The 24,482-nt window shown below is 39.1% G+C and overlaps 1 protein-coding gene across 1 annotated transcript in view; it reads right to left on the reverse strand.

Annotated features, from left to right (window-relative positions):
• ARID2 (AT-rich interaction domain 2) overlaps nucleotides 1-24,482 on the reverse strand; it is a 283,049-nt gene that overhangs the window by 149,744 nt on the left and 108,823 nt on the right. Inside the window, exon 4 of the mRNA XM_037848145.1 lies at nucleotides 8,630-8,763. Within this exon, the coding sequence (XP_037704073.1) occupies nucleotides 8,630-8,763 (134 nt within the window). The remainder of the gene's footprint in view (nucleotides 1-8,629; nucleotides 8,764-24,482) is intronic.

The following is a 24,482-nucleotide window of genomic DNA, read 5'->3' on the forward strand; positions in this document are numbered from 1 at the left end:
ATATTCTTTCTGCCCCTTTCTCTCTTCTCATTCTGGGATTCCCATAACATATATTGGTATACTTAATATGTTTCACAGGTCTCTTACGCTCTCTTCACTTTTCTTCCCTCTTTATTTTTTCTCTTCCTCAGACTGGATTATTTCAATTGTTTTATCTTCACATTCTGATCCTTCTGCGAGTTCCAATCTGATACTGTATCTCTCTAGGGAAATCTTTATTTAGGTTACTCTACTTTGAAGCTCCAGTATTTTTGTTTGATTTCTATTTATGATTTCCGTCTCTTATTAAAATTCTCAATTTTTTTCAAATATCATTTTCTGGATTTATAGCTCTGTCCATATTTTCTTTAGTTCTTTGCTGGAGAAGTCATGGACATGCTTGGTGGCCATCTTGCAGCCCTTGCCTTTGCTCCTTCTTTACCCCTCTTGCTTGTAGGCATGAAGATGTTTCACTATGTTTCCATTTCACAGCCTGAATAGACATTAAGTCTCAGCCATGAAAAACACACTACCCAGAAATGGAACAATCTGATTGTACCCTGCTCCCAAAACTAGGAACAAGTAGCCTAGTTGACCTGTGGTGTCATCATCACCTACTGACCCTGACCCAAGCAGCTGGCCTCTCCAGGGACCAGCAATGACAGGACCTTTTCCCTTACTCTTTTGGACCTTTGTGCCTTGTAAGTAATAAAATGGTCATTTGTTGAAGAACTCTGTTTTGCATGAGACTTGTTCCCTTGACACACCATAGAGCAACATGATTCCCAGGTTTTGGCAAAACAAACAGGGTGCATGGGGAAGTACAGAGTGGGTTTATTCTTTGGCACTTTTTTGTCACTCTTGTATGTCTTTTATACAGGAATGCCTTGGGCAACACAGAACTCATGGTTTTGTGGGTTAAACAGAAGGAATGCCCCATGCTCCTAGCCTGAGTAGAGGTACTGACCCATGGCTGGAGGACCTACGGTATCCTGCTCTGTCCTCTGGGGTTAGGGGACAGACAAAAGAATTCTGAGAAACCTCCATGAATACCAGGGAGTTGGTTAGCTGGCTCCATGATAAAATCAATGAGATTAAAGCTACCACCACCTGACTATTTCCTCCTTTGGCTCATGGCCTGTGAGATCTCTTTTCATTCTAAAACCAGGCATACCTACCCTCAGGTCACCCAGATTGATCTTTAGGTCAGTGTGAGGCTGGTCATTGTTCAAGAGATTATTTGAACTGAAGATGGTGATCCAAAGATGCAAACAAAACTGTGAGCTTTTACGTAGAAGGAGATATGGGATATGAAAGACAGGTATGGACAGAAGCCTAGAGAAGATCTCTTGTGGCTGTCTTCACTTTACAATGAGGAAAACCAATAGCAATGGAAGGTTTCAAGCATTCCAAAAGGGTTTGGGGATGGGAGATTATTGCTACCCTGTGGTTGGTGTCTTTGGCCCCCTGGACATCCCTGTGGTAATATTTCCTGCCTAGGGAATGCACTACAGGGATTAATATCCTGTGCCACTACACATTTCTACAACAGTTGCAGGGATATGCTCTCCTGTCCCAGTGAGTTGTGGCCATGACAGTGGGACCATCTCCTTGCCACACTGCCAACAATGCCAATACTATCTCCCTGATGGGGAAAAGTATATTACCGAACTCATACTGGACCTTCTATCTGTGGTTGTCCTCTACTCCACCATCTCTGCCTATTAATGGTCCAGTGTGTCCAGGTAAAAAGGTGAGTGGAACATGGCAGCAGACTATAGACAATTGGTGCTTGAATGCAGAAGTGCCCTACTTGTCCCCTGCAGTCATAGACACTGTGCTATTTGCACACTGGTGCCAGCATATTTCTCATCTCAGTATCCTCCTAATACTCCTATATCATGTAACACAGAAAGCAGGCACTTTCCACTAGGGCCAAAGGAAGAACAAGTCCTGCGAGAGATAAAAGCGGTTGTTCAGTAACCTTGCCTCCAGGACCTTTAAAGCCTAGATCTCTGTTTGAGCTATGGGTTTCTGCTACCCCCAACAACTGGTCACTCTGGCAGGAGAAAGCAACAGTAATTCACAGAACCCTGGGTTTTAGACCAAGGAATTCCCAGGTATAGCTCAGCACTACTCCCTCTTTGAGAGACAACTTCTGGTATACTACTGGGCCTTGGTAGAAATAGATAGGATTCCTGAAAGCTCCCAGGTCATCCTGAAATCAGAAGTTCCCATCATGTCCTGGGACCTAGGTCATTAGAACACTTACACAGGAGTACCCAACAACAGAATATCAACAAATGAAAGTGGTAAATTCAGGACTGTGCTCGCCTGTGCCTCCAGGGAGTGACATGCTTACATGAACAGGTGGTGGAGGTCACCCTCAACAATGATCCTGTTATAACACCAGATGAGGTCCTGTCCCTCCCTGCATTGGCATTTAGGGACACCAACTCAAGGATGCCCCACCAAATACTCAGCACTGGTTCATTAATGGATTGGCCAAGCTGAAACCATCCAACATCCCTTTGGCAGCAGCCACCATTTCCTTTGCCTCAGGTAGACCAATACTACACCTGGCACTGGAAACAATGCCTGATCTGCCAAACTGTGAGCGGTCCTCTTAGTCCTGGAATACCTGGACTCAAGCACCTCCATGTACCTCATGGGCCTTCACTAACAGCTTAGCAGGTTCATAGAAGGAACGCAATTGGAAAATCAAAGGTGCTCCAGTGTGGGGAATGGGCCACTGGAAACAATTAGTGGTATGGATGGGCACCATCTTACGCTATCCATTTTGATGCACATGCAAAGGCCTGCAGCATGATGAACATCACTGGAATGACCTAATGGGTAAAGGACGCCCAAAGCTGCCTTTTGCCCCTGTTTAGTTAGAGTTCTCTAGGGAAAACACGATCAACAAGAGATATCTGTAAATATAAGACTTTATAAAAGTATCTCACACAACTGTGGGGATGCACGAGTCCGAATTCCGTAGGGCAGGCAGCAAACTGGCAACTCCAATGAATGTGTTTGATGAACTCCTCAGGCAGCGAACTGGCAACTCTGATGAAGATGCCTGATGAACTCCTCAGCAAACGCTTCGCTGGCTAGCCAAAGAAGTGAAGTTCCTCGCTCTCTCTTCCTTAAAAGTCTTCAAATGATTGGATTAAATCCAGCTGACTGAATACTCTTGTTGTGGAAGACATGCCCTTTGTTGATATAATCAGTCACAGGTGCAGTCAGTTGACTGATGATTTAATAAACCAGCCTTCTGGTTTATTAACCAGCCACAAATGTCCTTGCAGTAATAGTTAGGAGAGTGCTTGCTTGACCAGACACCTGGACACCATTACCTGGCCAAGTTGACACATAAACCTAATCATCACAGCCCCCAACAAGACTGGAGATCCTCCTGGGAGAGAGTCAGAGGATGAACCCTGCCTGGAGGATGAGAACAATGAACTTACCTTTGGTGACAACCACAAAACAGCTGGATTTCCCAAGGCTGCTTCTGTTGCTGGGCGGATTCACACTGAACTGGACATGAAATTCTGACACCATGAAATTATGGGCCCAGCAATGTGGAGTAACTCTCATTACAAGAGGCCCAATCTGCCATTTTCCAATGCGAGAGATGTCAACTACAAGCCAGAGCCTTTTTTAGGGCATTTAGGGACTATTCCCAGAGGGACCACACTCAAGGCTAATAGACTACATTGGCCCTGTCCTGCCATCTCAAGGAATGTTTTAAGTCTTGGTCACAGTAGACACCTATTCAAGCTAAGGTCTTGCCTTTCCACTTCATCATGTGGATGTGGCACATACACAAGATACTTGGAAAACTGGCTCTGCTACGTTTTTGGGTACACAAATGACATCTTCTCTGATCAGGGATCCCACTCTACTGCACGATCCAGTCAACACAGGGCCTAGACTCACAGAATTAGATAGACTTTCCACATTACCCACCACCCACAGGCCACTGTGGAGAACTTTTAACAGCCCCCTAAAAAAGTATCTTCAGCATCTACACCCTGACAACCCTCATTGGATGGACCACCCACATTACTTGGGCTTTCTGGAAGCTGAATTAAGCAGTTCCCCAGAAGAGAAATGGCCTTATCCTGCTTCCTAGCAGAAGGAAGGGATAAGGGTTGTGTGTGTGTATGTTTGGGGGGGGGTGGTGGAGATGACCCAAGCTTTGCTGTGTGTCTGCCCTTACACCCATGAAAGGGGGACCAAAGACATACCACTGTCAGGGTATCATCCTGCTTTTCACCTCATTACACTCTATTCATGATTCCCAGGATAGTGGGATGTCAGGGCCACTAGGCAGGGGAGTAGGATGATGGAAGTAGGCCTAGAAGTACTTAAAACACATGAGGTGTCAATCCAGTGGACTGGACCCATGGAGCCTGACATATTGGAGGTTAGTGGATGATCCTTACTCCTGGTTGGACCACCAGTCCCCTTGAAATCCTCATGGAATACCTTCAAGGAATCCTGGCAACTCCCATCTATCAAGAATGGGTGGAAGTAGGCCAGAAGATATGGGTAAGGCAATCAGATCAATGGAAAAGAGGTGAAGTTATAGCTCAAGGCAAGGGACAAACAGACTGGGTGGCCTTAGAGAGAAAAGATAAGTTACTGAAAATAGACTGAAAAAAGCATCTCCCATGGAAAGTGGTCATGCAATCAATACCAGGACTAGTTATTACTCCCTCCTCCTGTACTCTACAGATTTGGCCTGTTGGCAACCTGGAAAGAAAATATTTTTGTCCAACTGACCCAGGTCATTGTGGCAGCAGGGAACCTGACAAACTGCTAGATCTGCCATCTGACCCTTCATTCCCTCTCCCCTCCACAATAGAGTACAGTGGGACCTTTCCCCCCATTCTTTTGTACTCTTTGTACTATGTAAGTAACTAAGTGGTCATTTGTTGAGAATCTTGTGCCTGAGCCTGTTCTTATGACACACCACGTAGCAACTTGCTCCCTACTTTTTGAGTATATTTAAAGACAGCTCTGTACAAGTCTTTTTCTAGTATGTCCATTGCCTGGTCTTTTTCATTGATAGCTTTTGTCATTCTGCTTTGTTCCTTTGAATGTGCCATATTTACCTGTTTTCTCTGTATGCCCTTTACTGAAATTGGGACATTTGAATAATTTAATGTGTTAGCTCTAGAAACCAGATTCTCCCCCTTCCCTAGGGTTTCCTGTTTATTATTTTTGTTCTTATTGTTGAAGGCTATAACAACTTACTTACTAGTTTTTCTAAGTATTTATGCAAAGACTGTATCCCTTGATGTATGCATTTAATGACATCCCTATTCTGTAGCTTGTATTTAGTTAGTATTTCAACAGAGATATCCTTGAATGCCAGTAGCTAACAACAACAACAAAAGACTGGAAGTAAACACTTTACCAGTCTTTGTAGATTCGTTCTGTACTGGTACTTTCCTTCAGCACGAAGCCAGCCGTACGAGTATAAAGAAACTAAGCCTGAAGCAAAAGCATAGGGCTCTATATCAAGTCTTTTTGGAGCAGGTGGCTTGTCTAGGCATGCATGTGTAGCCCTATAGATTTCCCAATATACACCAATATTCTGAATGTATCCAAACGTCCCAGGAAATTCACAATCTTTCCTCCTAGACTGTGTACTATTTTATGTGGAGCTGCACCAAGCCAGAGATGGGGAGACGGAAGGGCCAGTAAAGGTGCCACAGGTCTTCCTATCATTTTTAAGTTGCCTTTTTTTGATTCGGTTGTCATGCAGTTGCTGCAACCCTTTCGCTGTTTTCCAGAGCTCTGAGAAAGTTGGTTCTGCGAGTATGCTGGTTTTTCAATGTTGCTCTGTGTGGAGAGAACCCTAGAGTTTCCCACTCTACCACTTCAGCTGAAGAACTAATTGTTTACAAGATTTTAAGATACTTCATCCCCCAAAGAGACACGATCCAATTTTACAAATGGACTGGGACTGGAAATTTATTTTCAACATCCTTGATTCCAAGTTTCCAACGTAATTTTACCCTTCATCCCCTATCCAAGTAGATCACTGCTCATGAATTTAATCTTCTCTTAATTTTCAGTTTAGAGGAAAGAAGGAATTGATCCTAAAGTTCTGTTTATTTCTCTGCAAGAATTTAACAACACATTCTTTCCACTGATAGTGGCAGTGATTGTTGTATCCAAATATCTATTAGAATATGGAACTCTCTAAGGAAACTCTTGATTCGAACATAAACAATAAAATTTTTCAAGTTCTTGTATGAAACTTTCGCAAATTTAAGTACCAAAAATGCAAATTGTATAGGTTGCTTAATTGTTCATGGCTCCTTATACCAAAATGACTGGGTTGGATTAAATGATCACTAAAATCCTTGCCAGCTATAATAGATTAATAAATTAATCCCTGCCAGTTCTATTAATTTCAATGAGTTGTCAATTGTCAATTTTATCTTTCACAAGTTTTAAACTGAAGATATTGCAAATAAAGTTTTTTAAATGTAAGAGATGAGCAAAAAGCTTAATAATCCACTGAATAATTTTTCAAATATCCAAATCAATACCAAGGAAAAAAATCACAAGAGGAAGGAAATAAAATGATTAGGTATTTATGGTGAGGAAAATATGAAAACCCTGAAAACAAATGACAAACCTACCATCCAAAGATGCTCATGTTGATTAATCTTAAAGCTCAAGGCAAAAGTTCTCCATATATTTTGCCATGTAAAGTCATTAGGCAAAGGAGTCAATATGCTCGGAAAAAAATTCAAGTCCACATTCTATCAATGTATGACATTCTATTATTACTCTTAATGACACATAAAAAGAATTGTGAATGATGGATTTGTTTTGTACACTGATAATCATGTTAGTTTTTAGACTATCACCACGATGTTTCTATGGCTCCTCTTTAAAAATGGAAAGCACTTCCAAACTAATAATTCCTGTCCTGATATACTTCATCTTTTCAATTTGAATTACATATCTTGTAGTGTGATGTATTTTAGCAATTCCTCATTTCTTCCCCTTCATTAGTCTCCACTCTGATTTTGCGAAACATGCCACATATATTATATAATTATTCAGATTCTTTAAACAACCCAGATACATGATGGCATTTCAGAAAGGAGTTATTAAACAGTCCTTTCATTTCCTTAACTTCTGTAGTCCTATAAATGAGTTTAATTAGGCTTTTGAAATACCAGAAAAATTTCATATTTTATGTTTCCTTTTTTAAGTAAATAGTTTAGAATAGGGAGAGGAAAATAAAAATCCAGAAAAAAATTTAAGCCCACACTTAGAAATGGGTTGGATTTGGGAACTGTAGGATCAGACATGAAACTCGATTTGAGCTACAAGTAGGAACAGCTTTGATATTGCTGTAGTATAGGAATCACAGAGTTATAAATTTGAAAATGATTTTAAAGGTTGTTAGTATAATGTTTCATTGAATGAAGAAATAATCTCTATAATATCCTTGGGTGGATGGTAGTCATCAGTTCTTCTTAGGAACAGGGAACACATTTCTTATTGAGCCACCCTCTTTTATTTTATCAGCTTAAACTATTAGAAAGCTTTTTTTAGCCTAGTGATGTACAATTTTTTCCTTTAACCTTGGTTCAGGCAGTAGTGACTTTATCAGGGATAAAGATAGGTTTGGTTTGCACTCTCTCAGCCTCCATTATACAAAAATATAAGATGAATCTCTTCTAATGAAGATAACAGATTCTAAAAGGAGAATCTGTTTTCCTCAGTCATTACTGATCGGGAAATAAATATGCTATCAAATTCAAGAAGAAAGAAATTTTGAAAATAGATAATGTGAAATAAAATTTTAAAAAATTGGTGATAATGGTGCAAATGGGACAGCTTAAATCTAAGAATTACCTAAAAGAGATACCACTAATACCAATGGAGAATAATTTTAAAAACTCGAATAATGGTAATTTTCAAAATAAATATAACCTTAAAAAAGAAATATATTCTCTTCATCAGCCCAAATGTTAGTGACTGAAGAAACAGAGCTGCTTCTTTTCAAAACTTTCTTCCTAGTCAGCACATTCTGCAAGCCCCAGAGCCATAGAACACTGGGAACCCCATCTACTCTGCCTTAAGAACTTCTTTATTTCAGACACTTAACCTGGTTATAGCCAATTTGAGTAAACCCCTTTTAGCTACAGATTCTTTCATAAGCATTCAAAAATCCTCCTGGTACCATGGCAGGAAAATAATAACTAAGGAAATTTCTGAGGAATTCTGGTCTGGGAGTCCCAGTAATTGCAAAAGAAATTGGATTAAATGCTATAAGAATATTCTTGGCTTCCCTAATCTAACTGGACTTTCCTTCTCCCATTTTAGGGATTATTCAGATTAAACTGATTACATTCAAAGCAATAAGGAAAAAAAACTGTTTTAATCTACAGATATTTGTAAATAAAAATTCCTGCAACTAAAAACCTTAAGCAGTCTATGACAGAAAGAACACTGATACCAATAAGATGTCAATCTTTGATAGTCAAATTATCCAAGGCCTTAAGGTTCTTATGTGCAAAAGTTAGGGACTAATTATGTGGATGCTGTTTATTTTCCCAATTCAAAACTGATGACCTATGTCCTGTTAATTCCAAATGATATTTACCTGACACACTGTGTTGCTGGTAATTGTAGGAAGATGGAATTGCACCAATAGGAAGCTGTGGCTTTGGATTGCCCGGTGGTACCTCATCATCATCCTCCCCAAAATGATGAACTTTCTCGTACTTTTCTAGGTAACTGAAATACAAAAACAGCACAGCAAAGATTTAAAAATAGATTTACATGTTACTTAACTTGCACCACATATATCTGTTTTTCCTTTCCTAGATACCCTAAAACAAAAATAAAAAGATGCCACAAACCTCTTATATTAGAGAAACAGTAACTTCAGCAGTAGGACTCTAGAAATACTGAAGGTAATGTTTCCAAAATAATGTTTTATTTGCTGAAAAGACTGCATCAATACTCAAATAAAAATACAAAAGAAGGGAATATCAAAGGACAACTACATGTAGATGAATGGCAGTGCTTTTTATTTATCGATTAAAAAAAAAGTTAAATAGACACAAAATGGTGGAGAAGGAAATTCTAGGAGTCAGTCCCTCTACTAAAGCAACCAGTGAGCTAGAAAGAGATTGGAATCAACTGTGCAGTAACTCTGGAACCTACCTGACACTTATAAAAACCAGGCGAGTGTCTGATGAAAGGAAAGGCTGCAGATCATTCTTAAGTGAGAGTGTGTGTTAACCAGTGTCCACCCTCCATTTCTCAGTCATCCTGTGGCACTGAGGATAGCAACCTACATTCCTGGAGCAGCTGGCTGGCGCGAGGGCAAGCAATTGGGACTCTATCCTCAAAATTTGGGGGCTGCATGTTTTAGATGTTCTGGTAGATCCCCGAGTGACTAGCACTGACATCTGCCTCAGTTTTAGACCTCTCAGGCTATAGCAACTTCTACCTGCAGCATGTATCGAAGCTTAAAGTGAGCATGCCATTTTTTCTCTTCTTTGCGGAGCCAGACAGTTGAGGAAAATTTGCCGTATCACTGAATGACTATGATTATTATGGAACAGAAACTTCAGTGATCACAAGCAACAAGAAGTTCATACATTGCAAAAAATAGTTCAGAAAAGTTCCAAATAGACAGCTCCAATCTTCAGAAAGCAAAACAAGCAATTCCCAAGGAATGGGGAGAAAGTACATTCACAAGATAGAAACAACCCCTAAGGGAGCTCAGACATTGGAATTACTAGTCAAAGATGTAAAACTCAATACTCTTAAATATGACCCATGAGCTATAGGAATCCATGGAGAAAGAACTAAGGGAAACTAGGAAAATGCTGTATGGACAAAATGAGAATATTAATAGACAGAATTCATAAAAAGGAACCAACCGCAATTCTGGAAGTGAAAAGTACAATAACCAAAACGAAAAATTCACAAAAGGGATACAGCAACAGATTTGAGTAGGCAGAGAAAAGCACCAAACAAATCTGAAGAGACAATTGAAACTATCCAACTGAGGAGCAGAAAGGGAAAAGAATGAAACAACAACAAAAACAAAACAAAATGAAGACAGCCTAAGGGACCTGTGGAACATCATCAAGCAGACCAGAAATATATGATTATAGGAGTCCCAGAAGAAAAAGATAAAGGGGCAAAAGAATATTAGAAGAAATAATGGCCAATATGCACCTCAAGAAAAGCAACAAACTTCAAGCAGGATAAACTCAAAGTGATCCACAAAGGACACATTATAATCAAATTGGCAAAACTCAAAGACAAAGAGACAACTGTGAAAGCAGCCACAGAGAAGCAACAACTCTACTCAAACAAAAGATCCTCAATGAGACTAACAGTTGATTTCTCATCAAAAACCATGGAAGCCTGAAGGCAGCAGATAACATATTTTCAAAGAAGACAGAAAAAAAAAAAACAACACAATAATTTTATTTCTGGCAAAGTATCCATCAAGAATGGAGGAGTGGTCAAGGGCAAGAAAGCAGCATAGGGAAGTGTGTCATTTAGTTAGTCCTCCAGAGCAGCTAGTAAACAGCCAAGAACAATTATTAAATAGTCTTGAACAACTGTTTTGGGATCATCCATGACTGGACACACATCTTACAGCAGTCTGGAATGGGTGAAAGGGTTGAGATCACACCACAGAACTGTAAGTAAAGCCCACCAAACTGCAGAGCTGGTGTCCCTCCTCAACTGGCAAAACAGTCTGAGCTGAAACACTCCCCTGTGGGAAAAAGAAGTTGTTTCTGCTGGGAGCAAGGGAAGGTAGCCCAACCAGGCTCCAATCGCAGTTTTAATTAACAAGTTTGGACTAATGAATATAAGCTATGGGCACAGATAAACCCAGAGCAAGGAGGAAATGAACCCTGAGGTCTCTCTTGGAAGAGAGGAGGCAGGGCTGGTGGAAAAAAATATATAACTGAATAAAACAGAGGCTTTTGGACTTGGCCAAGCCCTGGAACAGGGTTGTGCCCCAAGAAAAGGGACACATAGACCCAAGTACCAACTCTAGCTCTTGACTGATGAAACTGGGGTGCAGGGGACTGGCTCTGAAAAGGGGATTTTTTTTTCTTTCTTTCTTTTTAAAACCATTTTAAGTAGCTCATAAGAGAAAGCCTCAGGCATTTTCAATTGTCAGTGCTGACACAGGCAAGGGTGGAATTAACATAGATCTGAGAGACAAAGTAAAGAGTCAAGTGAAGGAGATAACTCCTTAAAGGGCTAGATATACCCCAAGAAAGGGGGTCAGGGCCCAGCTCAAGTGGAGGTCCTCCTTCAGAGAACTCAGACCACAGGGGCTGGGGAAAAACAAAACAACACAAAACAAACAGAAACAGAATAAGCTTGCCTTAACCGTGCCCCTGGCAGGGCAGGGTCTGCTGAGAATTAAAGGCACCATACCTCTTTATACCAGTGGGGAACTGCTGGCTGACAAGCACCACTGCTGAGCAGGATAGGAAAAGCACAGAATCTAGAGGCCTCACAGGAAAGTCTGACCACCCGCTGGGTCTCATCCTCAGGGATACCTGATACTGATTACACCCTACTCCTAACACCTGGGCCTGTCTGGTCTAGGAAAACCTGATTGGGGTGATCAAGGAAAACAGATGCCTAGACAACAGAAAATTACAAGTTAGAGTAAGAAAATGAAGACATGGCAAAGTCAAATGAAAAAACTTACACTTCAAATGAGATACAGGAGTTGAAACAACTAATTATAGATGTTCAAACAAATCTTCTAAAATCAAATCATCGAGCTGAAATAAAATGTGACAAACAAGATGAAGGACATAAAGATGACACTGGAATGCCCATAAAGAAGAATTTGTAAGCTTGAAAAAACAAATGGCAGAACTTATGGGAATGAAAGGCAAAATAGAAGAGATGAAAAATACAGTGGAGACATACAACAGTAGATTTGAAGAGGCAGAAGAAAGGATTCGTGAACTAGAGGACAAGGCATCTGAAATCCTACGCACCAAAGAACAGATAAAGAAAAGAATGGAAAAATATGAGCAGGGTCTCAGGGAACTGAAGGACTACATGAAACACATGAATATACGTGTGACAGGTGTCCCAGAAGAAGAGAAGGGAAAGGAGACAGAGAGAATAATGAAGGAAATAATCGCTGAAAATTTGCCATCTCTTATGAAAGCTATAAAATTAGATCCAAGAAGTGCAGCATACACCAAACAGAATAGATCCAAATAGGCCTACTCCAAGAAACATAATAATCAGATTATCAAATGTCAAAGACAAAGAAAATTCTGAAAGCAGCAAGAGAAAAACAATCCACCATATACAAAGGAAGCTCAATAAGACTATGTGCCGATTTCTCAGTAGAAACCATGGAGATGAGAAGGCAGTGGCATGATACATTTAAGATAATGAAAGAGAAAAATTACCAACTAAGAATTCTATATCTGGCAAAATAGTCCTTCAAAAATGAGGGAGAGTTTAAAATATTTTCAGACAAACAGACACTGAGAGAGTTTGTGAACAAGATAGATGATCTACAAGAAGTACCACATTATGTTGAGTGAAATTAGCCAGAAACAAAAAGGCAAATAGTTTATGGTCTCACTAATACGAACTAACATTGATGAGTGAATGTTGAGAATTAAAGTTGAGAACACAGGTTATCAGGAGACAGAAAGAGGTTAGAGATTGGGCATTTCATACTGAAGGAGTAGAGAAAGTTCAACAGGATTGATTGTGTAGATACAGAAATGGATAGTACATTACTATGTGATGGAAGCACAATATTTTAAGTACTCTGAACAAAGACAATTGTGATTACAGTTGAAAAAGGAGGGCTAGGACCAGAAGGAAAGATAGAAGATAAAGACTGGGGTTGTACAACTTAGCAAAACCTAGAGTGGTCAATAGTGGTGATTAAATGTACAAAAATAAGAATGTTTTTACATGAAGGAGAACAAATGAATGTCAATATTGCAAGGTGTTGAAAATTTGACGGTATAGGCGAAAAACTACAATAAATGCAAACCAGAGTCTAGAGTTAACTTACATTGTAAGATGCTTCCATTAATTGTAACAAAGGCAATATACTAAAGCTAAATGTCTATAAAAGTGGGATATAAGGGAGTGGTGTGGGATTCTTCATGGTGTTGTTGTTGTCTGACCCTTTCACTGTAATTTATTTTATTTTATTCTATTTCCCTTCTATCTTTTATTTTTTTATTCTTCAGTATTTTTCTCCCTCTTTCTTTGTGGAAGAAATGGAAATATTCTTATATAGACTGTGGTGATGAATGCATAACTGTGTGATTATATCAGGAATCACTGATTTTTTTTACTTACGATGAATTGTATGATATGTGAATAAAAGCTTAAAAATAAACAGATATACAAGTGCTGGATAAAATGTGGAGAGAGGTATGTTCCTGTTCCCTGTTGGTGGGGAAGTAGAATGGTGCAGCCCATCTGGAAGGCAGTGTAGTAGTTCCACAGGAAACTAAGACTGGAGTTACCATATGGTCCTGCAACCCTGTTACTTGGTACATACTTGGAAGAACTGAGAGCAGGGACATGAATGGATATTTGCACACCGGTGTCTATGGTGGCAGTAGTCACAATTTTCAATGGATGGAGATGGCTTAAGGATACCTCGACTGATAAACAGAATGGTGAACTGTGGTGTATACATACAATGGAATATTGAGAAGTGGCAAGAAGGAATGAAGTTGTGAGGTATACAACTAGGCAAATGGACCTTGAGGACAGTAGGTTGAGTGAAATAAGCTGGAAGCGAAAAGACAAACATTATAACAGATCACTAATATGGACTAACTATAATGTGTAAACTCGGAGAATTGAATCTGAGAGCACAGGTTATCAGGGGAAGGCTTATTATAAAGGTTCCTAGATTCTAAGCTCTTACAGCAGTCACATCTATTCATGAGTTGTAGTGGTTATTTCTAAATTCTGAGACGCTGAGCTGTTTGTGTATAACCTAGTCGGTCCCTGTAACTTTGGGTATCTATTTGACAACTGAGACTCAGAGCCAGAGTTTGGCCACAGTGAAAGTCAGCATTACCCCATATAGCAATTGTTTAAAAAGCTGAAAAAGAAATTAGACTTCAATTAAAGATATGAACAAAATGGACTTGGCTGGGACTAAGGTAAACCAGACTAAAAGGTAAAGGAAGACGTTGACCATGTTTTAAAACTTCAACTTCTATGTGAGACCAAAGGAAGAGATGTTTATTTGATGCAAAATTTGTATTTTCTGTAGCACACTATACAATTTCACTTGAATGGTGAGTTTTTTCAAACAACATATTGACATGGAACCTTGAATAGGAAGTGAGATTTGGTTGATTTGTACAGGTTAGTGTGAAGCCCCAATATATCCTAAAGTAATTTGGGCAGAGAATAAAATGTATTTGCAAAGCCCCCTTGAGGGACTGGGGGAAAATGTGGTGATACAAACTTCCCCAACTGGGGACTTCCTGATATACTTGCAAGTATTGGAAACTACCAGTTTAGTCGGCTAAGCCCTTGATCTTGGGGCTTGCCCTTATGAAGCTTGTTACTGCAAAGGAGAGGCTAAGCCTACTATAATTGTGCCTAAGAGTCACCCCCAGAAAACCTCTTTTGTTGGTCAGATGCGGCCTCTCTCTCTAAGCCAACTCTGCAGGAAAACTCACTGCCTTCTCCCCTAAGTGAGACATGACTCCCAGGGGTTTAAGTCTCCCTGGCAACATGGGCCATGACTTCTGGGGATGAGCCTGGCCCTGTCATCATGGAATTGAGGAAGCATTCTTTGACCAAAAGGGGGAAGAGAAATGAAACAAAATAGAGTTTCAGTGGCAGAGAAATTTCAAATAGAGTCAAGTGGTCTTTCTGGAAGTTATTCTTATGCATTATATAGATATCCTTTTTAGTCTTTAGTGTATTGGAATGGCTAGAAGGAAATATCTGAAGCTGCTGAATTGTAATCCAGTAGCCTTGATTCTTGAAGATGATTGTATAACTTTATAGCTCTTAAGGTGTGAATGCATAATTGCAAAAACCCTGCAACTGACACTTCCTTTATCCAATGTATGGATAGATGAGTAAGAAAACAAAGACAAAAATAAATAAGTAATGGGGAAGGGTATAAGGAGTATGGGACGTTTTGGGTGTTCTTTTTAATTTTTATTCTTACTTTAATTTTTTTGGAATAATGGAAATGTTCAAAATTTGATTGTGGTGATACCTATATGACATTGTGAACCACTGATTGTACACTTGGGAGGAGTCTCTGGTATGTGAATATATCTCAATAAAATTGCATAAAAAAAGAAAGAAGGATAAATTAAGATGATTTCAGATAAACAAAGTGAGTCCTTTAGGCTAAAAGGAAAGGAAAATAGAGAGCAACCTGAAGCCATATGAAAAAGTAAAGAACAGTGAGAAGTACTTCATAGGTAAATATAAAAATCAGTATTATCGTACTTTTGGTTTGTTTTTCCTTTTTAAAAAACCATGATTTAAAAGGGAAATGTATAAAACAACAATTATAAACATAGGTTACTGAGAAAGCAATGTATACAGGCATGATAACAATAACAATATGAAGGAACAGAGATGGCAATGTATAGGTGCAAAGGGTTTGTATACAACTGATGCTCAGCTGGTAGTTTTCAAAGCACACTTAAAATTTTGAGATGTTTATTGTAATCTCTGAAGGTAACCTGTAAGAAAATAACAACAAAAAATACAGAAAAGGAAAGAAGGTACCAGAAAATTAAATAAATACAATCAAATAAATAAAAGCACTCAGAAAATTAGAAATAGACAGGAACTTCCTCAACATGATAAATGCTACATCTGAAAAACCCAAAACTTGCAATATACTTAATTGTGAAAGACTGAAAGCTTCCCCTTTAAGAATAAGAACAGTACAAGGATGCCTACATTCACCACTGGTATTCAACACCTTACCTGAAGTTCCAAACAGAGTAATTAGACAAGAAAAATAAAGGAAAAGCATCCAAACTGGAAAGGAAGAAGTAAAATTATCTCTGTTCAGAGATGACATGTTCTTATTTTTATACAACCATTAAAACTAATAAACAAGTTCAGCAAAGCTGCAGGATACAAAATGAACATGCAGAAATTAACTGTATTTCTATCCACTAGTAATGAACACTTTGAAAAGGAAGTCAAGAAAACAATTCCATTTACAACAGCATCAAAAAGCATAAAATACTATTCAATGTAATCCCTACCCAAATTTTACAGGCATTTTTTTTGGTAGAACAGAAAAACTCATCACAAAATTCATATGGTTTTTCAGAGGGCCACATATACCCAAAACAATCTTGAAAAAGAACAAAAAGGACTCGCACTTCTCAATTTCAAAACTTATAACAACTACAAAGCTACAGCTACAAAGCAATCAAAATAGCGTGGTACTGACATAAAGATAGACATATTAACAAATGGAATAGAATTGAGAGTCTAGAAACAAACCCTCACAAATGGGGCTAATTGACTTTTGACAAGGGTACAAACTACATTCAATGGGGAAAGAGTAGTCCCTTTACTAAATAGTGCTGGGAAAAGTGGATATCCATATGCAAAAGAATGAAGTTGGAACCTTATAACATATACAAAAAGTGGCTGAAAATGGATTAAGGACTAAATTTGAGAACACTATAAAATTCATAGAAGAAAATAAACCAGAAAATATTTATGATCTTGGGTTTGGCAATGGTTTCCTAAGTATTATACCAAAAACACAGGCAAAAAGAGAAAAAAACGGATAAATGGGACTTCATCAAAATTATAAACTTTTGTGCCTCAGATGATACTATCAAGAGAGTGAAAAGACAACCCACAGAATGGGAGAAAATACTTGGAAATCATACATCTGATAAAAACTTAATATCCAGAATATGTAAATAACTCCTACGACTCAACAACAACAACAAAAAACAATTTTTAAAACTGGGGCAAAAGACACCTCTCCAAAGAAGATATTAAGTGGCCAATTATCACATGAAAAGATGCTTTAGCCATAAGGGAAGTGCAAAGCAAAATCACACTGAGATATTTCATACTCACTAGGGTTCCTATTATGAAAAAATTGGAAAATAACAAGTGTTGGCAAGAATGTGGAGAAATTGGAACCCTTGTATATTGTTGGTGGGAATGTATGGGACGGGTGCTGTGAAAACGTTTGGTGGTTCCCCCAAATTTTTTTTTTTTTTTTTTTTTTTGTGATTTGGGCATTCTTTTTTACTTTATTTATTTTTATTTATTTTTATTTTTATTGAGATTGTTCAGATACCATACAATTATCCAAAGATCCAAAGTGTACAATCACTTGCCCCTGGGTACCCTCATACAGCTGTGCATCCATCACACTTAATTTTTGTTCAATTTTTAGAAACTTTTCATTACTCTAGACAAGAAATAAAGTGAAAGATGAAAAAAGAAAAAAAAGAAAAGGAAACTCTAAACCTCCACTATCCCTAACCAACCCCCCTCAATTGTTGACTCCTAGTATTGATATAGTACGTTTGTTACTGTTTATGAAAAAATGTTGAAATACTACTAACTGTAGTATATAGTTTGTAATAGGTATATAGTTCTTCCCTATATGCCCCTCTATTATTAACTTCTAATTGTATTGTCATACATTTGTTCTGGTTCATGAAGTGATTTCTAATATTTGTACAGTTGATCATGGACATTGCCCGCCATAGGATTCAGTTTTATACATTTCCATCTTCTGACCTCCAACTTTCCTTCTGGTGACATATATGACTCTGAGCTTCCCCTTTCCACCTCATTCACACACCATTCGGCGCTGTTAGTTATTCTCACATCTTGCTACCGACACCCCTGTTCATTTCCAAACATTTAAGTTCATCCTAATTGAACATTCTGCTCATACTAAGCAAGAGCATCTACATTTCTTCCACAAGGCAGGAGGGAGAGTCAAAGAAGGTAGAAAGGCAAAAGAAAGAGGAAACAAAAAAATGACAGCTAGGAAGCAGCAAAAGGAAAAATAACCTTAAATCAAAGTAGAATAAAGAATCAGACAATACCACCAATGTCAAGTGTCTAACATGCCTCCCCTATCCCGTCCTCTTATCTGCATTCACCTTGGTATATCACCTTTGTTACATTAAAGGAAGCATAATACAATGACTCTATTAGTTACAGTATCTAGTTTATGTAGATTGCATCCCTCCCCCAATGCCTCCCCATTTTTAACACCTTGCAAGGTTGACATTTGCTTGTTCTCCCTCGTAAAAGAACATATTTGTACATTTTATCACAATTGTTGAATACTCTAGATTTCACCAAGTTACACAGTCCCAGTTGTTATCTTTCCTCCTTTCTTGTGGTGTCTCACATGCTCCCCACCTTCCTCTCTCAACCATATTCATAGTTACCTTTGTTCAGTGTACTTACATTATTGTGCTACCATCTCCCAAAATTGTGTTCCAAACCACACAGTCCTGTCTTCTATCACCCTGTAGTGCTCCCTTTAGTATTTCCTGTAGGGCAGGTGTCTTGTTCACAAAGTCTCTCATTGTCTGTCTGTCAGAAAATATTTTGAGCTCTCCCTCATATTTGAAGCACAGCTTTGCTGGATACAGGATTCTTGGTTGGTGGTTTTTCTCCTTCAGTATCTTAAATATATCACACCACTTCCTTCTTGCCTCCATGGTTTCTGCTGAGAGATCCGCACATAGTCTTATTAAGCTTCCTTTGTATGTAATGGATTGCTTTTCTCTTGCTGCTTTCAGGATTCTCTCTTCATCTTTGACATTTGATAATCTGATTATTAGGTGTCTTGGCGTAGGCCTATTCATATTTCTTCTGTTTGGAGTACGCTGCGCTTCTTGGATCTGTAATTTTATGTCTTTCATAAGAGATGGGAAATTTTCATTAATTATTTCCTCTATTATTGCTTCTGCCCCCTTTCCCTTCTCTTCTCCTTCTGGGACACCAATGATACGTACATTATTGTACTTTGTTTCATCCTTGAGTTCCCGGAGACGTTGCTCATATTTTTTCATTCTTTTCTCCATCTGCTCCTTTGCGTGTAGGCTTTCGGGTGTTTTGTTCTCCAGTTCCTGAGGGTTTTCTTCTGCCTCTTGAGATCGGCTGTTGTATGTTTCCATTGTGTCTTTCATCTCTTGTGTTGTGCCTTTCATTTCCATAGATTCTACTAGTAGGTTTTTTGAACTTTTGATTTCTGCCGTATACATGTCCAGTGCTTCCTTTACAGCCTCTATCTCTTTTGCAATATCTTCTCTAAACTTTTTGATTTGATTTAGCATTATTTGTTTAAATTCCTGTATCTCAGTTGAAGTGAACGTTTGTTCCTTTGACTGGGCCATAACTGTTTTTCTTAGTGTAGGTTGTAATTTTCTGCTGTCTAGGCATGGTTTCCTTGGTTATCCAAATCAGGTTTTCCCAGACCAGAACAGGCTCAGGTCCCAGAGGGAAGAAATATTCAGTATCTGGTTTCCCTGCGGGTGTGTCTTAGAAAACTGCTCCACCCTTTGATGCCTCGGGTCACTGTGCTTTTCTGCCCAACAGGTGATGCCTGTGAGCCTATAATTCTTGACTGGTGTGAGGAGGTGTGGCCGTGTTCCCCCAGGCTCTGGGGTCTGGTTCTGAATGGAAAGGGCCCCACCCCTTTCCTCCTAGAGAAGACAGACCCCCCAGGTGGAGGTCATTAGCATTTCAATGGTCTCGCTCTCTGCTTGTGCTGTCTCCACCCTTCCCAGAGTCACAGCCCTGGAAAATGAAAATGGCTGGGGCTTTCTCCACTGAGCCAAAAAAGAAACAGGTAGTCCCCTTCAGACCCAGTCCAAGGCGACCCTCCGGCTCTCCCAGGTCAGTCGTCACCCAAAGCCTCAGTCTGTTTTTTGGGGCTGCATACCTGTAGTGAGCAGTTCACACTTGCTACTTAAAACCCCAGCTGGAGCTCAGCTGAGCTGTATTCGCTTGCTGGGAGAGAGCTTCTCTGTCACCACGAGGCTCGGCAGCTCGGGCTATGGGGGAGGGGGTCTCCCGACCTGGTTCCGCAGGTTTTACTTACAGATTTAATGCTGTGTTCTCGGGCATTCCTCCCAATTCAGGTTGGTGTATGATGAATGGATGGTCTTGTTTGTCCCCCCGCAGTTATTGTGGATTATTTACTAGTTGTTTCTGGTTTTTTGTAGTTGTTTCAGGGGGACTGCTTAGCTTCCACTCCTCTCTATGCCGTCATCTTCCCGAGTCCTCCCCAAAATTTTAAACACAGAATTATCATTGGACCCAGCAATTCCACTCCATAGATATATATCCAAGAAAACTCAAAACAGGAGTTCAGATATATTTTTTTTAAATATTCATTTTATTGAGTTATATTCACATACCACGCAGTCATACAAAACAAATCGTACATTCTATTGTTCACAGTACCATTACATAGTTGTACATTCATCACCAAAATCAATCCCTGACACCTTCATTAGCACACACACAAGAATAACAAGAATAATAATTAGAGTGAAAAAGAGCAATTGAAGTAAAAAAGAACACTGGGTACCTTTGTCTGTTTGTTTCCTTCCCCTATTTTTCTACTCATCCATCCATAAACTAGACGAAGTGGAGTGTGGTCCTTATGGCTTTCCCAATCCCCTTGTCACCCCTCATAAGCTACATTTTTATACAACTGTCTTCGAGATTCATGGGTTCTGGGTTGTAGTTTGATAGTTTCAGGTATCCACCACCAGCTACCCCAATTCTTTAGAACCTAAAAAGGGTTGTCTAAACTGTGCGTAAGAGTGCCCACCAGAGTGACCTCTCAGGTCCTTTTGGATTCTTTCTGCCACTGAAGCTTATTTCATTTCCTTTCACATCCCCCTTTTGGTCAAGAAGATGTTCTCCGTCCCACGATGCCAGGTCTACATTCCTCCCCGGGAGTCATATTCCACGTTGCCAGGGAGATTCACTCCTCTGGGTGTCTGATCCCACGTAGTGGGGAGGGCAGTGATTTCACCTTTCAAGTTGGCTTAGCTAGAGAGACAGGGCCACATCTGAGCAACAAAGACGCATTCAGGAGGAGGCTCTTAGGCACAATTATAGGGAGGCCCAGCCTATCCTTTGCAGCAACCGTCTTCCCAAGGGTAAAACCTATGGTAGAGGGCTCAACCCATCAAACCACCAGTCCCCTACGTCTGTGGTCATGTTAGCAACCATCGAGGTGGGGTAGGCAAATACCTCTGCATTCTCCACAGGCTCCTCAAGGGAGCACTACATCTTTTTTTCCTTGTTTTTCATTTTTTTTTTTTTTAACTTTCCCTTCTTTTTTAAATCAACTGTATGAAAAAACAGTTAAAAAGAAAACAAACATACAATAAAAGAACATTTCAAAGAGACCATAACAAGGGAGTAAGAAAAAGACAACTAACCTAAGATAACTGCTTAACTTCCAACATGTTCCTACTTTACCCCAAGAAAGTTACCTAATATAGCAACATTTCTGTGAACTTGTTCCTACTATATCCATCAGAAATTCACAGACCATAGTCATTCCTGGGCATCCCCAGAACGTTAAATAGCTTATCTGTTCTTCTTGGATTATTGTTCTCCCTTCCTTAATTGCTCCCTATCGCTAGTTCCCCTACATTCTACATTATAAACCATTTGTTTTACATTTTTCAAAGTTCACATTAGTGGTAGCATATAATATTTCTCTTTTTGTGCCTGGCTTATTTCGCTCAGCATTATGTCTTCAAGGTTCATCCATGTTGTCATATGTTTCACGAGATCGTTCCTTCTTACTGCCGTGTAGTATTCCATCGTGTGTATATACCACATTTTATTTATCCACTCATCTGTTGAAGGACATTTGGGTTGTTTCCATCTCTTGGCAATTGTGAATAATGCTGCTATGAACATTGGTGTGCCGATATCTGTTCGTGTCACTGCTTTCCGATCTTCTGGGTATATACCGAGAAGTGCAATCGCTGGATTGAACGGTAACTCTATATATAGTTTTCTAAGGAACTGCCAGACTGACTTCCAGAGTGGCTGAACCATTATACAGTCCCACCAACAATGAATAAGACTTCCAATTTCTCCACATCCCCTCCAGCATCTGTAGTTTCCTGTTTGTTTAATGGCAGCCATTCTAATTGGTGTTAGATGGTATCTCATTGTGGTCTTAATTTGCATCTCTCTAATAGCTAGTGAAGCTGAACATTTTTTCATGTGTTTCTTGGCCATTTGTATTTCCTCTTCAGAGAACTGTCTTTTCATATCTTTTGCCCATTTTATAATTGGGCTGTCTGTACTATTGTCATTGAGTTATAGGATTTCTTTATATATGCAAGATATCAGTCTTTTGTCAGATACATGGTTTCCAAAAATTTTTTCCCATTGAGTTGGCTGCCTCTTTACCTTTTTGAGAAACTCCTTTGAGGTGCAGAAACTTCTAAGCTTGAGGAGTTCCCATTTATCTATTTTCTCTTTTGTTGCTTGTGCTTTGGGTGTAAAGTCTAGGAAGTGGCCGCCTAATACAAGGTCTTGAAGATGTTTTCCTATATTATCTTCTAGGAGTTTTATGGTACTTTCTTTTATATTGAGATCTCTGGTCCATTTTGAGTTAATTTTTGTGTAGGGGGTGAGGTAGGGGACCTCTTTCATTCTTTTGGATATGGATATCCAACTCTCCCAGCCCCATTTGTTGAAAAGACCATTATGACTCAGTTCAGTGACTTTGGGGGCCTTATCAAAGATCAGTCGGCCATAGATCTGAGGGTCTATCTCTGAATTCTGAATTCGATTCCATTGATCTATATGTCTATCTTTGTGCCAGTACCATGCTGTTTTGGCAACTATGGCTTTATAATAAGCTTCAAAGTCAGGGAGTGTAAGTCCTCCCACTTGGTTTTTCTTTTTTAGAGTGTCTTTAGCAATTCGAGGCATCTTCCCTTTCCAAATAAATTTGATAACTAGCTTTTCCAAGTCTGCAAAGTAGGTTGTTGGAATTTTGATTGGGATAGCATTGAATCTGTAGATGAGTTTGGGTAGAATTGACATCTTAATGACATTTAGTCTTCCTATCCATGAACATGGAATATTTTTCCATCTTTTAATGTCCCCTTCTATTTCTTTTAGTAGAGTTATGTAGTTTTCTTTGTATAGGTCTTTTACATCTTTGGTTAAGTTTATTCCTAGGTACTTGATTTTTTTAGTTGCTATTGAAAATGGTATCTTTTTCTTGAGTGTCTCTTCAGTTTGTTCATTTCAGCATACAGAAACATTACTGACTTATGTGCATTAATCTTGTATCCTGCTACTTTGCTAAATTTGTTTATTAGCTCTAGTAGCCGTATCGTCGATTTCTCAGGGTTTTCCGGATATAAGATCATATCATCTGCAAACAATGACAGTTTTACTTCTTCTTTTCCAACTTGGATGCCTTTTATTTCTTTGTCTTGCCGGATTGCTCTGGCTAGCACTTCCAGCACAATGTTGAATAACAGTGGTGACAGCGGGCATCCTTGTCTTGTTCCTGATCTTAGAGGGAAGGCTTTCAGTCTCTCACCATTGAGTACTATGCTGGCTGTGGGTTTTTCATATATGCTCTTTATCATGTTGAGGAAGTTTCCTTCAATTCCTACCTTTTGAAGTGTTTTTATCAAAAAGGGATGTTGGATTTTGTCAAATGCTTTTTCAGCATCTATTGAGATGATCAATTGATTTTTCCCTTTTGACTTGTTAATGTGTTGTAATACATTGATTGATTTTCTTATGTTGAACCATCCTTGCATGCCTGGAATGAACCCCACTTGGTCATGGTGTATGATTTTTTTAATGTGTCTTTGGATTCGATTTGCAAGTATTTTGTTGAGGATTTTTGTATCTACATTCATTAGGGAGACTGGCCGGTAGTTTTCCTTTTTTGTAGCATCTTTGCCTGGTTTTGGTATTAGATTGATGTTAGCTTCATAAAATGAGTTAGGTAGTGTTCCATTTTCTTCAATGTTTTGAAAGAGTTTGAGTAAGATTGGTGTCAGTTCTTTCTGGAAAGTTTGGTATAATTCCCCTGTGAAGCCGTCTGGCCCTGGGCATTTATTTGTGGGAAGATTTTTGATGACTGATTGGATCTCTTTGCTTGTGATGGGTTGGTTGAGGTCTTCTGTTTCTTTTCTGGTCAGTCTAGGTTGTTCACATGTTTCCAGGAAATTGTCCATTTCCTCTACATTATCCTGTTTGTTGCCATATAGTTGTTCATAGTATCCTCTTATAATTTTTTTAATTTCTTCAGGATCTGCAGTTATGTCACCTTTTTCATTCATTATTTTGTTTATATGGGTCTTCTCTCTTTTTGATTTTGTCAGTCTAGTTAGGGGCTTGTCAATCTTGTTCATCTTCTCAAAGAACCAACTTTTGGTGATATTTATCCT

This window comes from Choloepus didactylus, chromosome 8, assembly GCF_015220235.1.
Source record: "Choloepus didactylus isolate mChoDid1 chromosome 8, mChoDid1.pri, whole genome shotgun sequence".
NCBI classification, from domain to species: domain Eukaryota; kingdom Metazoa; phylum Chordata; class Mammalia; order Pilosa; family Megalonychidae; genus Choloepus; species Choloepus didactylus.